The 17,792-nt window shown below is 35.9% G+C and overlaps 1 protein-coding gene across 1 annotated transcript in view; it reads left to right on the top strand.

Moving 5' to 3' along the window:
* Nucleotides 1-17,792, top strand: part of Bard1 (BRCA1 associated RING domain 1) — a 64,718-nt gene that overhangs the window by 17,815 nt on the left and 29,111 nt on the right. The window contains exons 4-6 of the mRNA XM_090354759.1: nt 5,589-6,541; nt 15,607-15,687; nt 17,192-17,364. Coding sequence (XP_090210885.1) covers nt 5,589-6,541; nt 15,607-15,687; nt 17,192-17,364 — 1,207 coding nt within the window. The remainder of the gene's footprint in view (nt 1-5,588; nt 6,542-15,606; nt 15,688-17,191; nt 17,365-17,792) is intronic.

The following is a 17,792-nucleotide window of genomic DNA, read 5'->3' as shown; positions in this document are numbered from 1 at the left end:
CAAACAAGGTTCTAGGTATTACTAGGCCTTTTAATCTATTGTCTTTCTCATCTAAGTGGAAATAGTCTTGGGAGAATGATGGTGATGCTATTGTGCTGTGCTGTTTTCTCATCTTAAGACTCAAATGAAGATAAGATCTTGCCACAACCTCTGCCACTCTACTGATGAGCAGGGATGATTCAGCTGGTGTCACTGATTAGGCAGGTGCTCCGTCCTTCTCCCAAGCCTTGTGCCTTTCCCAAAGCTGTGGTTTTCATTAAGAGGAGGCTCATTATTTGGTCAAGTTTATTTTTGGTGAATATGAGATTTCTTCTTTTAGATAACATATAATCAGAATTTTAGGAGTTACAAGGTCATCCTTATGCCTTGTTTGGTAGGTGAGATTCAGGATTAAGGTTGCTCAGAACCATCAGGTTTGACATTTCCTGTTTATTAGTTTTCTGTTTAGAATAACTCTTTTTTAGTTGGAAATAAAGATACTACTTATATGTACTGAATTGAGTTGTATGAAAATTATATCTTAGAGACTAAACTCAATTAAAATAATTTAAAAGCCGGGTGGGGTGGCCCACGCCTGTAATTATAGCTACTCAGGAGGCTGAGTTTGAAGATCTAGGTTCAAAGCCAGCCTGGGCACTAAAGTCTGTGAGACTGTTATCTCCACTTAACCACCTGAAAACTGGAAGTAGGGCAGTGGCTCAAGGGGCAGGGTGGTAGGTCTGAGCTCAAGAGCTCAGGGATAATGCCCAGGCCCAGAGTTCAAGTCCCATGATCATGACCAACAACAATAAAAAATAATAATTATTAAAAAATTATTTGGGGTTACATAATCAATCCATGGTGACATGCTCCTCTGTTACCTTGATGAAAGTGACAATAAACTAGAGTATAAACCTACTGAAAAATATTCACTGAGGCACATTACCTTGCATGGAGCAGAGTTTTTCCTGCTTTAGTATAAATTTCATTGTCACTAACTTTTCCCCTCACAGCTCTCTAAATTAAACCAACTTGGGTGGGTATTTGGGATTGTTTAAATGGAAGATTTTTCTTTGCTTTTTTATAATATATTTTAGTAAATTTAATGTATTCTCTTTGCATTTGCTTTGAAAGTAAATACTAGATAAACTTAGGTGGCATAAAGTAAATTATATGGTAAATAGAAGAAACTAATAATTGGGAACAATTATAGTTGATTTTCATAATAAGATTGGAAAATGATCTCATTATAAGATAGAGATATTAGATTAAGTGATACCTAAAGTTTAGCTCCTATATTACATAACTCTATTATATGATCACATATTGAAGATGATTAAGTGGAATAATTCAACATTGCTCACATTTTCTCTTTTTAAAAATTCTATATTTTATTCTTCAAATAAACCTTGGTACTTGCATTTACTATAAAATCTGTAATTACTATAATTAAGGTGGGCAATTAGAACTTGTCAAATCATGGATAGAATAAGGTATACTGGAGATAAAGGAGCCTGGTTTTATAGTAATGTATACTAAAATGAGCTTGTAAATTCTCAACAGATTTTTTTTTTCTCAGTTCATTGTAACTTGAAGGGAAGAGATTGTCAATTTTTCGATGGCCATTTATGACTAATTTTATTTTATTCTATAACATAGTCCATTTTCTACTAATAGGAGTTATTTAAAGTTTTTCATTTTTCTCTTGAACTTCACTATTAAATCAGATCTTGCAGGTGCTAGTTAAGTTCTGTAGAACATGTTGGTATTGATGACACTTAAAAACCTACTTTGATGATGCTTTCATTGGGTCATGATTTCTTTTTATGTTTTTTGTTTTAGATAGAGGATGCTATCTTTCTGAAGTGACTACACAGTGTTTCATATATGCTATACCTTTTTATAATAGTGGAGATGAGTGTTTGAATTGCTGTGTTATTTTTTTTTCTTAAGAGAGACAAAGATTCTTTACTCACAAAATAGATATTTTCAGTAAAAGCATTAATGTTACACAGATGGTAAGCAAAGTATTTTTCTTTGATTTTTTTTTTAAATAAGAGACTAGTTAATCAAAGAGATTTCTCAACTTTTGGGAAACTTACAATAGAGAATAATTTGAAAGACACACAATATACATTATTATAATCCTTTGATGTAGATTAATGATGGTGAACTCATTTTCTAATTGCTTCTCACTTTTTAAAAATAGTTTATTATTAAATAATAAAGACTAACTTGGCTCAGTTGGTTCTTCATAAGACATGCATCTACGGTCCTCAGTACTTTGTGGTATACCCTGAATTGTTGAAATTCATAGAATAGGATTCTTTTAAATATCATCATTAAGAAGCTTACTGTCTATGGGGAAAAAAAACAACTTTTCTCTTCCTACCATGAATATGATAATTTATCAGTTTAGAATGATTCACCCATAAAAAATGGTTGTAGCTGTTAATAGTTTGATTTATGTTCAGGCAGTTTGTAGTTTAGCCCTTAAAAATTTTTTTTTAGTTTTATCTTACATTTGTTGTGTAAAATTTGGAATATTCAGACCAATTTATGGTCTTTGCTTAGTTATACAAAGTTAAATAATTAAGACCTTAACTGAAATTATTATTATATGATGGCCAGTAAAATGATTGTGCATTTACAAAATATACAAGTGTGTACTTGGAATTCATCATATACTCCTTCATAAGTTAAGAGATATATACACCTGAATATGAAATTTGTTGACTTTTTAGATTTAGGAGTTGTTGGAACTTAAATATGGTAATACTGTTTAGAAGCTTTAATTTTCTTTTAGATGCCCAGTTCTACATTTTATAAGAATTAACAAACATTAGGGACTTTAAGATTTGACTTGTTTTTAATTGAAAATGTCATCATCTCTGCTTAAAATATCAAATAGAACTACCCGAGGATTAACCTTTTAAGTCTTTGTAATCCTGAGGCCTTCTTAAAAAGTAATCCTGGCAACATTTCATTTTGACCTTTCCTCTAGGCTTGAGATTATATCAGAAGTGATTTGGTTTTGAAATTTACTTATCACTGAAAGAAATATCTTTGTTGAATTGAGATGTAAAGTCTCTGTGTGAATGGATATGTCATTCTGATTGTCTTGATTTCCCAAATCCCATCTCTGTAACACTTTATAGAGTAGCAAATATACAGTTACCATAAGCATGAAAAAGTTACATGAGAGTCTGTCTCTACTCAAATACACCTTGCTGTCTCTACTCACGCACCAGATAGGCTTGTCAGCTTACTTGCTCTCACTAGAGTATTCTGATTTTACAAGGTAGAAGTGATGGGTCCTTTAGAATGTAGTTTGATATTTTTTTGTCATTGTGTCTGGGGTTTTAAAAAAAGTATACAAGTCATGTATACTTCACAATTCAGTATTTTCCATTTCTTCTTACCTACTTAAAGTTTTGTCCTTTTTGTGGTAGGCGATTTACACTTAAACAACCAGGAAATAGGAGGTAAAAGAATAGACATAAGAATTTATTGTAGGACTTAAAATTTGACCTAACTGTGATTTTAGATTATAAATAATAAAACTTTTTTGTGAAAAAGTGATTAAAGAAAGTGGTAACATAATTTTACTAGCATTTTAAAGCATGAGAATACTGAAAAAATTTTGTTCTTAAAAATAGAAAAATTAGTTTGGCACCAATGACTCTTGCCTATAATCCTGGCTACTCAGGAGGCTGAGATCTGTCTGAGGTTTGGGGTTTGAAACCAGCTCAGTCACCAAAACGCCTGAAGTGGATCTGTGGCTCAAGTGGTGTAGAACCCTAGCCTTCAGCAAAAAAGTCAGGGAGTTCAAGTGCTGGATATGTGTGTTCACCCGCACCCATGTATATGCACACACAGACACAGTAGAGTTACAATCAAAATGGTGTCTCTGGAGAATTAGAACTCAGGAATAATAAGCAGATTTGAATCTTTTATGTAGTATATTTCCTTCATTATGGGTATTAGTGAACAGACCAGAAGCGTGAGACACTTTTTTTTTCATTTGCTTCTGTAAAGTGTCTTTAGAATGTTGTTCCATCACATTTTCCCCCCTTCAGTTCTGGTTCTGTAATGTAAAAAAGATTTTACACATAGATCTCCTTGGCTTGAATGAGAAGTGATTTCTGAGGAGGAAAATGTAATTCGGGTAGTTGCCTTTTTCTTCCTTTTTTTTTTTTTTTAAAACAAAAGATACTCGAAGTTGTTTACTTGGTCAGAGGAGATTAATATGTCTGGTAATTTTGACAAGGATAGCTGTATAAAATCCTTTGTTATACATCGGAATAAAAAAATCTTAGGTTGTTTGTCCAGTTTCTCTGCTACCTTTTTTCTTCCAGTTTCATTCCTTTTTTTTTTGTGTGTGTGTGTGGGTCATAGGACCTAGGACCTGGGCCTAGGCGTTGTCCCTGAGCTCTTCAGCTTAGGGGTACTGCCCTGCCCCGTGGAGCCATAGCATCACTTCTGGTTTTCTAGTGGTTAATTGGAGATAAGAGTCTTGAGGACTTGAGTGCCTGGGCTGGCTTTGAACCTTGATCTTCAGATTTCAGCCTCCTGAGTAGATAGGATTACAGGTTCGAGCTGCCGGGCCCAGCTTCATTCCTCATCTTTAAAATGAGAAAATTGATCTAAGAATCTTTCATATTTTCATCTGGTTCTTGCAATTCATTGTTTTATTTGTTGCTATAGGTAAGCATCAACATTACCTGTTGAGAGTATCCCATTCACATTTCATGTGAGCCCCAGTCACAGCCATGCATAGTTTCTGCTATCTTTAGCATCACACACTGGAATTGCATCTGCTGATGCAATGTCATGATCCTATAGTTACACATTGTGATTATCACCTTATGTTACATTTCACTTTTTCCTCTTTCAAAATTATCATTCTGATTCTGGAGCTTGATCTCAAGGCCTGGGAGCTATCCCTGAACACCTTTTCCTCAAGGCCAGCGTTCTACCACTGGAGTCACAGCTCTACTTCTGATTTGCTGGTGGTTAACTGGAGAGGAGTATCTCACAGACTTTCCTGCCAGAGCTGGCTTTGAACTACAGTCATCAGATCTCAGCTTCCTGAGTAGTGAGGATTACAGGCATGAACCAACCTGAATTTTATTATTATTTTTTTAAAGAATAGATGTTATATTTTGTTAAAATTTGCTTATAGAGCAAATTCACGTGTTTTCCCTTTTGTTAGCTAGTGAATTATGTTGATTGATTTGCAAGTATTTTTTTTTAATTAGACGTGAGTTACTGTGTTATGCTTATTAAATCCCACTTCTGTCCTGTCCTTTTTTAAAATGAATATATTCTTGTTCTTGGCTATTATTATTGTTGAATAAGAATATATGAATTTGCTTTATAATTGTTTTGCCATCTAGCATATTGTATTCTTATTTTTCTGTTGTGTACCCTCAATGGAGTGAGGGACTGACTATTCACCTCTCAGGTTGTCCATGGCTTGGGAGTAGAGACAAGAGCACTCAGATGAAATGTCACACACTTAGGAGAATTATAAACAAAATCCTTCAGTTGCTCAAGAAGGAAGAGATGAAGCCCTCTAACAGATTTCTCTTTCTTTTTTCTGTCAGATGTGAAAGAAGGTACATCTAGGACAAGTATATTTCATGATGCAGAAAACAAGAAAAACTCAATAAAAATGTTCTTTAGTCCTCGAGATAAGAAGGTTAGATATGTTGTAAATAAAGTTTCAGTGGCAACCCAGCCTCAAAAGACAACAGATGATAAAACTCTGCCAACTTCAATGTATGACTTCATTTCTACAACTCCTCCCACAGTTGTTGCTAAGAAGAGAACTAAAAAGGCATCCACAACACCTGCAAAAAAGAAAACAAATAGAACTTTAGCAGAAATCAACCAAGAATGGAACATAGAGTCAGAACAAGAAGGCAGTGACCTTGTGTCTAAAGATGAATTTAAGGAAAGGGTAGTTTCCTTCCGTAGCCAGCCATCTGTTTTGTCTAGTCCAGAGGAAAATGGTGGAATAGACTTACTTGAATGTTGTTCCATATCAGAGTCTGAATGTTGTGGAAATGTTACCGAAGTTTCCTTGCCATTGGATGAACATATTGTGTCTCCAGACATTGAGAGTAAGAATGAAGTGACTCCTGAGAAGGCCCATAAAAAGGATTCTAAGACATCTTTGACTTTAGGTTGTAATGGGAAACATAGATCTAGTAACAGACTTTCTCAGCCTGTTCCTAAAAGGAATAGAAGCAAGGTTCCCAGCACTCCTAAAGGTTCTGTTAAGCCAACAGGATATTCAGAAAACCTACAATTGCTTGATTGTTCACCATCTTCAAGCAAACAGCCAGTAGGTGGCACACCCACAAGGAGAAACAGTAACATGTCAGATGACTCCATTAGCCTCTCACCACCAACACTGCCTTCTTCATTGAATAGTTCAACCTACAGACGAATGATGTCCAGCCCCTCAACAACAAAGCTCTCTCCCAGTAGTAGCATTGTGGTTGGGAAACGAAATCATAGAGGAGAGACTTTGCTTCATATTGCTTCTATAAAGGTAGGATACTTACTCTGGAATGTACTATTGAAAGACTTTGCTTCATATTGCTTCTATATAGGTAGGATACTTTGGAATGTACTATTGAAAGACTTTGCTTCATATTGCTTCTATATAGGTAGGATACTTACTCTGGAATGTACTATTGAAAGACTTTGCTTCATATTGCTTCTATATAGGTAGGATACTTACTCTGGAATGTACTATTGAAGTGAGACTCTGTTAATCAGCTTTCTGTTACTTAACAGTGTCTGAGATAATCAATTTATAAGAAGAAAAGGTTTATTTTGGCTCACAGTTTGGGAGTTTCAGCCTATGACTGATAAGGCTGGTTCTGTGGACCTGTGTCTTTGCAGGGCTACTAAGTTAAGGAAAGCTGTTTACCTGGGGTCTGTAAAATACAAATGATAGGAAGAGGAAGGCACTGAGTCCCTTTATCTCATTCTAGGGCATGGGCCTTCATGACTTGAAGATGTGTTAGGTTCTACCTGTTAAAGTTTCCCTTAGTTCCCAATACCATCATACTGGAAACCAGATGTCCACCACATGGCCTTTGGAGACCTTGGAAGATCCAAATAGTAGAGACCTAACATAAAGCAATTTCTAAGGAATTTAGAAAATTGTCAAGAGGCTAAGAGGTTATTTAACTTACAAATGGCAGTATTTTCTTTGGATTAGAGAAACAAAATTAATTTACCTTAGTTAAAGCAGTGGCCCTGGATCCAGGGAGACATTATTGGTAGAGAAAACCAATATTTGGATATTTGATTGGGATGGAACGCTCATGAATTATTTCTTTGGCTCAAGGCCAGCACTCTGTCACTTGACATCCAGTGCTACTTCTGGATTTTCCCTGGTAGTTTTTCTTCTGGAGATAAAGTCTCATGGATTTTTCTTTTCTGGACTGGCTTGGAACTACAATCCTCAGATCTCAGCCTCTTGAGTAGCAAGGATTACAGGTGTGAGCCACCAGTGCCTGTACCTGTTCTTTTCAAACTTTATGAATATAGACCATTGCTCAGTTTTTGCTGGTAGCATGTTTTTATCTAGCTAAAGAACTAGAGACAGTGTGACACAAATAGTAGTGTTTATCTGATCTTGACGTCCTAGAGGGTGCTGCTAGCATCTGGGAGATGGAAGATCTCTGAATATTTGACTACCAGCAATGGCTTCTGCAGGTTATCCCAAAGGAGCTGATTTCTACCCACAGTGAGCTATTTCTGTTCTGGGTTATTCATTGAAGTTAATTTTTTTTTCTTAATTATTGACCTTGTGCCTGTGATTCAGTACTGTTTTTTTTTTTTTTTTTTTGCCAGTCCTGGGCTTGAGCTCAGGGCCTGAGCACTGTCCTTGGACTTTCTCAAGGCTAGAGCTCTACCACTTGAGCCTCAGCACCATTTCTGGCTTTTTTCTATGTATGTGGTGCCGAGGAATCGAACCCGGGTCTTCATGCATGCTAGGCAAGCACTTTAACCACTTGGCCAAACTCCTGGCCCCCGTTTGTTGTTTTTGAACCTGATTCATTTTCCGAGCATGATGTGCTCTTGGAGTACATCTTTCAAATTGATACAACATGACCCATGATAGGGAGCAAGACATAGTTTTAATTGGCTACTCTGTGACTTGTAACCATTTTTGTTATGGATATACATATTACACACACACACACACACACACACACACACACACACACACACACACACACACACACACACACTCTGCAGTCTTTTTGTGTGTGTGTGCCAATTCTGGGGCTTGAACTCAGGGCCTGAGCACTGTCCTTGGCCTTTCGTAAGGCTAGTGCTCTACCACTTGAGCCACAATACCACGTTTGGCCTCTTCTGTGTATGTGGCAAAGAGGAATCAAATGCAGGGCTTTGTGCATGCTGAGCAAGCACTCTACCACTAGGCCTCATTCCTGGCCTGCTTTGCAGTCTTACTGTTACAAAATCAGTAACACTTCGTACACATAAGTAGCTGGTGTAGTAATTAGTATTTTTTGTTCTTTTTTTTCTTTTGTACTGATATGTAAGAATATAGACTGCCTTAGTTTCTAAATTTTTGTTTTCTATGAATTTTAGACTAAATATGCAAACGTGCTTATGTTGGTACAGAATTTTTTTCTTTTAATTATGTTTGGAATAATCTATCTTTAGTAATGAAGATCTCTAGTGCCTAGAAGTTCATAAACTCTTAAGGGGTAGGTGGCGTAAATATTTTCAGCTTTTCAAGATGTGTAGGTCGTCTTACAACTGTAATTCATAGGTCCTCAGAGAAAACTCAGTCATAGACAATACAGAAACCAATAACCCTTTATATACTAATTTAGATGTCTGGTCAGTAAACCGTAGTTCATAGTGTATTATTCTAGGCATGAGAAAAAAGCATCTTAGTGCATTTTCATCATAGATATGTTTGTGATTGCTTCATATCAGCTTTGCCAGATACAGTTTACTTAGAAAGTCTGGCCAGAATTATTATAATTGCCCACTTTTTTATTGAATTTAATTGAAATTACTATTGTTATCAAATACTACTATTATCATTACTTGGAAGATTACAGTGCAGTACATTTAGACAAATTTATTGACTTCCTTGTTTTTAAATCATAGTATTCTTTAAATTTCTTTTTATTATGATGTCAGGTCTGGTGATAAATTCTTACCCTAACACTGAGTCCAGTGGATCATTACATTAAGGTCAGCCTGAGCTACAAAGCAAGACCCTGCCTTACCCTCACACACACAAAATGACTATAGGCTGAGCATACTCTGCCATCTAACTTTGACCTCTCATTGCTGGAGAGCAACCAAAGGGCCTTAGTGTACTAAGTAAATGTTCTGCCAGGAAGCTCCATTCACAGTTTCCAAGTTTGATCTTAATTGACAGATGTTTAGTGGTGGGGAGAAAGTGGATTTGTTAGTTTAGTTACCTTGTTAGAAATAGTTTTATTTTATTCTTACTCTAGTTTTCTCACTTGTAGTCAAGAGTAAATAATCTGAGTATACTAGAAAATCAAATATTGCAGTTCTGCTGTCTCATTTGTGTATTGTGCCCACCTACTTTGGAAAAGAATTTGAAGGGGCTTTAATGTTAAAGCTACCATAAAATGAAACAGAGTGGGGATGGAGGAAGGAGTTACTTCTGCATAATGAATTTGGATCTGGTGACCTTTAAGGCAGCCAAAGCAAATAAGTTGAAGTACCAGGTTTTGTGCTGTCAAAAGATAAGGTTTTCTTTTCTTTTCTCCCCCCCCCCCCCCCCCCGTTGTTGTTGTAGCTGTTATTTTTCTTTAAAAAGCACATTGGCAGACCCACAGTTTCCATAGTTGCATTCATTCCTCTCTGGCTTTGAGAGTGCTTAGTCTGTGCAGTGCAGTGAGAGCAGAGAGCACAGCAGTAGTTTTACTATTCTCTGAGGCTGGTTAGCTCCCTCCGTAGCACTTAGGGCTTTCCAGGCATCCCTGAATTTGGGGACATTATCACTTACACTATTCACATCTTGCCCTGAGCCTCTAGTTATCATCATTCACCATAATTTCTCTAGTTACCACTCTAGTATTAGCAACTGATTTTTGTTGCACTGACAACTTCTTTTAATTTTTGTTGCTTCAGTAACATCACTTCAAGCTTTTTCTGGACAGCCTATCAGCCATGTTACTTTCTGCAAGCTCAACAGGAAGATGTTTCCCGGCTTATTTGGCTTATTTGGTAGGAATCCCATTGTACTGGTCCCAGCCTGCTTCTTGGCTACCACCACACCTGAGTGCTATTCCCAGGTTCTAGAGGCTCACATTCCTTAGATGGTGCTTTTCTTTTTTTTTTTTTTTTTTTTTTTTGCCAGTCCTGGGCTTGAGCCCAGGTTCTAGAGGCTCACATTCCTTAGATGGTGCTTTTCTTTTTTTTTTTTTTGCCAGTCCTGGGCTTGAGCTCAGGGCCTGAGCACTGTCCTTGGACTTTCTCAAGGTTAGAGCTCTACCACTTGAGCCTCAGCACCACTTCCAGCTTTTTCCTATGTATGTGATACCAAGGAATCGAACCCAGATCTTCGTGCATGCTAGGCAAGCACTCTACCACTAGGCCAAACTCCCGGCCTTAGATGGTGCTTTTCTTTCTCTACTTTCAAATCCAGCAACTTCAGGCTGAGTGTTTCTGATAGCCAGGAAAGGATTTTGTGATTGGATTTTGGAATGCCTGGGAATGCAAAGGTATCTTTCCATCTCAAGGTCCCAGTCTCCAAACACATTGCAGAATTCTTCTGCACAGTAAGTCAACATATTCCAAGGTATGGAGATTTGGCTGTAGTTATTTTGAGGTCAACATCACTGCAGTAAGTTTTCATGCTTAGATTTCCCTTCATCCTTCTTTTAGCACCATTTGTATGACAGCCAGAGCAATTAGACCAAGTCAAAACTTGATATTTCCCTCCTCACATGTATTCTGTTCTTGTTTATTTTTTTTTTAATCCATGTTATTATCTATTTATATGTCTAACCTGTAGTTAGGATGCCAGTGAGAATATTGTGTTAGGATTTTATGAGAAAGCATTATTACTCAGTTGAAACTTAAGGTAATCACACATAACTTGTGTTCTCATTTAGTAAAAGTACTAGGGGCATAACTAATTTTTGTGAAGCAAATGTTTCTTGAGAATTTGTAAATACAATAATAAATTACCAGGTTGTTTAGCACAAATTCTTAACCTAGCAGTTGTGATTATAACTTGATTGGGTAGAGAAATACCTAGGAGATTAGAAGAGACTGCCTCTGTTTCTGTCTGTGTCTGTGTCTGAAGAAATTTTCAGAAATGAGAGAATTAGGCTCTGCCCTGATGAATGACTTAATTCATTGATGGATTCAGAATTTAAACAAGACCAGAAGTTTGGAACCACAAAAGGTGGAGCTTGGTTGAAGATAGCAGATGACTGGGAGTGTGTCCTTGGGCTAATCTCTGTGTCCCTCGCTTCTTCCTGTACTGTACCATTCTTCTTCCTGGCTACCATGAGGGGACATATTTTGCTCTTCCATATACTTCCTCCTTCGATGACTGAAATCTCCCAGATCATGAGCAAAAATATCTTCTCTCTCTTATGTAGTTTCTGTGTGATTTTTGGTGACATTAGCAAAAGATTCCCCCCAAAACAAAAACAAAGCAAACAAGCAAACAAACAACAACAACAAAAAAAGAAAACACAGCAAAACAGAAAAAAAAAAAGCTAGCATTTACAAGCAATGATTATTTGTAATTTATATCACAGCTGTGAACTTACTGTGAGGTACAGTGTCTTAAAGCCACCGATATGCCATAGGTATTTAACATGCAGACATAGTATATAGTATTTTAGGTCTGCTGTGAAAATAAAAAAGGTGGAGGTAAGGCGGTGATATCTTGGGTGCAGAGAACACCTTTTAAGAGGAGTCTAATTTAGGGTTTGGCTTTATAAGCATACTATACGGTAGTGTTACATTTTGTGTAGTCATGCTATTGTTATACTCCTGTTATTTTTGCGAGAAAATAACAAAAGAAAAACCTGGCCTTTATGATATATTGGCCAGGTTACCAGTTACTTCCAAAATAGTTTTACTCAGCAAATTCTAAGAAGCCAGAGAAGTGTTCAACATATTTTAGAGCTCCATTTTAAATGTCTTTTTTTCTTTTAAAAAAATGAACATCTAATTGCTAAATAAGGAAGTTTTAGCTACCGAGTCAGTTCATTTGTGTTAAAAAGCTTGATCATGATGAGAAAGTTTTTATTGGAATTAATTATAAAAATGCTCCATATTGTTTTTGTGAAGATCATTTTTTTCTTTTTTACTACTAATGGGACTTTAGACTGTGTGTGTGTGTGTTTACTTTAGGAAAGTCCATTTATGCATATATCTACATTTACCTACAGTATGCAAGAATTGATTTTATTACTTTTGGTTGTGGGGCTTGAACTCAGGGTTTGGATACTGTTCCGGAGCTCTTTAGTTAAAGTCTAGCATGTTATCACTTTGAACCACACCTCCATTTCCCATTGTTGAGTGGGTAATTGGTGATGAGTCTCCTGGCAACTCTTCTGCCTGTGCTGGCTTCCGTCTGTTCTCTTGGATCTCAGCCTCCTAAATAGCTAGGATTGCAGATGTGAGCCACCAGAAACTGGCAAGAATTTTTTAAAAATAGTTTTACAGTTACATAAGAGAGGTAAAAGGGACATTTCTTTTTGGACAATGTCACTCTATTCTTGAGTTTTTCTCTCACATCCACCCACAAAATACTACAGAATTAATGGAGAGAATCTTGCCTTTCATTGAAATGGATAGTAGAAAAATTCAGTGGGACACATTCACTTAGTTTCAGCCTTTAAAGTTTACTCGAAAATAAAAAATCCATATGAAATTTGTAATAAATCTCATAAAAACTTTGCTTAGATGATTATTTTTCTTTTTTTTAGTTTAGCTATGGATTCATTAAACCTCAATTGTATTTTAAAGTTGTGAGTGCTTCTTACTCAAAAAAATATCCTGTTAGGGAAGAAAGTAATTGAAAGCAATGAGAAGCAGTGGTTTATTTATTTCCTGGAAACTTTGTATTGGTTCAACCTATTCAGCTACTGTAGAACCAAATTATCATAATTTTATTTATGTGCATGACATTAAATTTACATAAAGTAGAAAGATGAAAATATGACTAACTTTTAAGTAATAGGGTGGAGAAACAGATTGGTATAAAAAGCAAGTGGTTAGCTAATCAGTTACACATTTAAGAGAGTGGAATGTTATTTGAAGTCACTTTTGAAAATGTTTAGAGGTGACTTGAAAGAAAATAGCAGTACTCTACCAACTTAAAATAGATCCTGCTTATATTTTCCAACCCTATTGGATTTGGATTCTTCATTTATGTTTATAGTAAGCCCACTAAATTTATGGATTTATTACCCAATGTTTTAACCAAGCACAGTTTTAACAGTTAGAAGTGAAATTGCTGGGTGCAGTCATCAGTAGTCCCAGCTACTCAGGAGGCCAAAATCGGATGATTTTAGTAGAAAGTCTTCTTATTTCCAGTTAACCAGTAAAAGTCAGGAGCGAAAAGCCAAGCAAGAATGCCAGTCCCAGAGGTAAAGCTCCAGTACCAAATAAACCAAACAAACCAACAAAAACAGAAAAACAAAGGAGCATTGGGTAGTGGAGCAAAACATGAGAGATTTCATTCTCCTTTCACAAAACCAATTGTATACTATATTGCATATATAATTTTTTGTCATATCTGAGTTCCATTTGTTCAGCCATTTTCAGAGTAAGCTTTGATAGTATTTTCAATTGTTTTGATCTTCCTAGGCCTCCTAGGTCCTGTCCTTTTCTCCTGTTAATCCTAAATGAACTGATTGAGTTACATTTGATTTGTTATAACTGATAATTTCATCTCAAGGAAGTTTACTGTATTCTGCATAAATGCCATCTTTTTTTTTTTAAAGCCCTGACATTGTCGGGGGGGGGTACAATATATTATTTTATCACTAGTTTCTTTTTTTTTTTTTCTTTTGGCTTGTAAGAGTTGACCAGTTTCATACTAAGTGAGACTAAAGAAAGGCACAATGCCCATGTATGTCTGGTCATATAGAATATTTATTTATGTGAACTCTAAGAAATGGAAGCAAGAGGATTTCATCTTTTTTGCTGTTTATCTTTTTGTGTATATATCTTTGGGAGTGTAAGGGGAGGCCCAGAAATAGAGAGATAAAGGGTAAACAAATGCAGCAGTGGTACTTACTGTACACTATGTTGAAAATGATCTCTACAACTCATAGGTGGGGATGGGAAGGAAGAAGTAGGAGAGAGCAAGGGAAGGGTGACAGTGTCCACAAAAGAAGGTACTTCCTTATGTAATCAACCCCTGTTTTTAGCATTTTCAAATGATAAACAAAAAGGAGTTGACCAATACCTAATAATCAAATATAAAAGATAGATATCAGGTCTTTCCGCATTAGACTAGAATAAGAGGAAAGGTGGTATTAAGTAGTTTGAAGACTGTATTTCTCACACTGAAATGAGAAGCAGTATCTGCATCTCTGCACATCTTTTACAGGGTTCACTTCCTTTGGAGGCTGGTAGTAGAAGCTTACTGTATGTTTCCCATTTCTTTCTCAGAAGATAGCTTATCATAACATTCACTAACCTTTATTAGGATTTAGTTATATAAGGATATGTAAAACACAGGAAGCCGAAATTGGAAGGGGACTTGAATTTTACTGTATCTTGTTTCTCCTTCAAAACCAAATTTTTAATCTAAAGCAATGACATTACTTATTTTCCTCCCTTCCTTCTTCACTGCTCTAGTAAGCCGCTATTATGAAAGTATTGACTATGTCTTCAGAATTTTGGAATACACAAAGGTTAAAAACGATTTAGTTTTGTGGAAAGGTTTGTAATCAATATCATAGATTTGATAGATACTACATTTCTTATATTTCACTTATTTGCTAATGAATGAGTGGTGAGCCAGGGAATAAAAATTAAATGCTGATTTCATGAGTTGTTTGAATTAGCTTCTCTTGATCCCTCTTCATCTATTTTAAACTTAGCCACTGATTCTGCCACAAAAGTACTTTGAGCAAATTATGTAAATATAAACACAATGAATGAAGATAGAGTAACTGTTAATCAAGCATCAGGTTATTTTGGCAGTTGTAACATTGGTTTCCTTGGCTAACCTTCTAGGCTTTAAATAATTTTGTTTTAAACAGTACTTAGAACTATTTTCATGGGTGCTCAAAAAGGATGTTTTTATAAACAGAATGAAGACTTAAACTTCGTTATGATCTGAAGATCTTTGACCACCATTCTGTATTTAATACCTTGAACTTTGAGTATAGATTGAAAATTTATGGATTATTTTATACTCGGGTATAGGCAGTATGACTGCATATCATGGAATTCTTCATACATAGTTAATACATTTGAATTTATGAACAAAAAAAGACATTTAAGTAATTTGACTTTATTTTATAGATTGAAGACAGACTGTCAATATTTTTCCTTTCATTCTTGATGGTTTTTAATGTGTTTTTTGTTGTTATTCTTCAGGGCGATATACCTTCTGTTGAATACCTCTTGCAAAATGGAAATGACCCAAATGTAAAAGACCATGCTGGATGGACACCACTGGTAGTTTTATTTGTTTATATGTTTTTTCAGTGGTGGTGGTTGTTGTTGGTTTCTCATTTTGTTATGCTTATTGCTACTGATAGTCTGCAAATCATCCCTATTACTGTTACATACTCAGTCTGAAGAGTTGTTATTTTCACCTTATATGAGAATATCTATCTATATAGATGGATGGATTGGTAGGTAGGTAGGTAGACAGATAGATGGTTACTTTTTTTTTTTCAGCTTTTCAGTTGACAGGAAAATAATAAACTACTGTGGCTACTTTTAGGTTTAGAAACCTAGTGGTGCAGCATTTCTGGTTTTGGCTTATGCACGAAGGAACTCCTGCAGTTGACGAGGCTCCATCGTGTAGCACTGAGTCTGAGTTTGATTTCACAAAGAGAAATCAGAAGAATGGAGTGGGGAATGTGACTACAAGGGAGTGCTTTTTCCTGAGCATCTAGCTTAGCCTCGTTTATATCTCGTCCAGTTGCAAATTGAGGCAGTAGAAAGCTTTGATTACATTCAACATTTCTGAGTCTTTGTTATTCTCCATGCAATGTGAAGAAGACTCTGGAAATAGAACAACAAAAATATTTGGAAATGGGATAATTTTATTAATGCACTAAAAATGAGATTTGAACACAGGCATAGGAATATAAATAAAGAAAATGGTTGCTTTGTACTGTAAATCAGAAGTTCAGCACAGAAATGAGACTCTTTAGGCCAAATGATAGAAAGTTTAAAGGTATACGAAATGACTTCTCTTCCAGATTCTTAGCCATTTGGTCAGTGTAGTCTGAATTAAATCATTTGCAGTGATTGAATGTGACAGAATGAGCGAGATGCTTAAATTTTTTTTTCTTTTTCCTTTTCTTTCTTTCTTCTTTTTTTTTTTATGTTTTATTTTTTGCCAGTCCTGGGGCTTCGACTTAGGGTCTGAGTGTGTCCTGTGGGCTTTCTCAAGGGTAGGGCTCTACTACTTGAGCCATTTCCTGCTTTTTCTATGTATATGGTACCAAAGAGTGCTAGGCAAGCACTCTACCACTAGGCCAGACTCCTAGCCCTCAATTTTTTTCCTTTTAAAAAATACTTACATATTAAAAATATTTCTAGTTCTGGAGATCAAATTCAGGGCCTTAACATGCCAGGCAAGTATTCTTCACTTAGCTACATCTCCCACCTGTGAATGCTGGGTAGCTCGTTGTTAAATATTACCTTATTTTTTTTTAATGTTTTAACATTATTGTAGAATTTCAGAAATATAAGTAAGCATTTGATTTAAGAGTCTTATTTTTCCGTGAATTATACAGATCTTGATCACTATGTATCGCATGGTGGGTTACTACTAGCCTTTATTTTCTGAACAGTCATGGTCTTCATGAGTATTTATATAATAATGCATTTATGACGGAGCTTTCTATTTATTTATTCAAGGGTAAATGGCAGTCTTGTTGTACTACCATTTGTTCTTACCACTGTCTCTACCTTTTTTTAATGTAATTAAAATGCTAAAAATTAGCACGAGGCCTGCAATCATGGACATCTGAAGGTTGTGGAACTGCTGCTGCAGCATAAGGCCTTGGTAAACAGCACAGGCTACCACAACGACTCCCCACTTCATGATGCAGCCCGGAATGGACACCTCAGTATAGTAAAGCTCTTACTGTCCCATGGAGCCTCCAGGAATGTTGTGTAAGTATTGTCTACATAATTGTTTGCAAATTGACTTGTCTTCCTGAGGGTAGGTATGTGTCTGAGTAAAGTCCCCCTATTGGATGGATGGTTCTTGCACTTTCTCTTCCGCAGTTACAATTTAGATGCAACCCTAATGGTTGCATCTAAAGAAAGAGCCCTTGTGCTCTTTCCTTGGTGAGACTTTTTAAGTATTTGAAGGAGATTGGCTGTGTTCAATCCATTTTGGAAAGTTTATTTTATGGACAAATTCACTTAGTGCTATACATTGGTTCATATTTATTAATCAAAATCATAAGTTTAATTATATTTGTGATACCTCATGCTTAGAATTATTTCAGAACTTTATAGCAAGAGTTAAAGTGTTTGGATATTGGGCTAGTGCAGTTGAGTTATTTCCCAGATTTTTCACATTATTCAAATGAGGC

This window comes from Megascapheus bottae, chromosome 21 (assembly GCF_031878675.1).
Source record: "Megascapheus bottae isolate mThoBot1 chromosome 21, mThoBot2.hap1, whole genome shotgun sequence".
In the NCBI taxonomy this organism is placed as follows: domain Eukaryota; kingdom Metazoa; phylum Chordata; class Mammalia; order Rodentia; family Geomyidae; genus Megascapheus; species Megascapheus bottae.
This window is presented reverse-complemented; position numbering and strand designations above follow the sequence as displayed.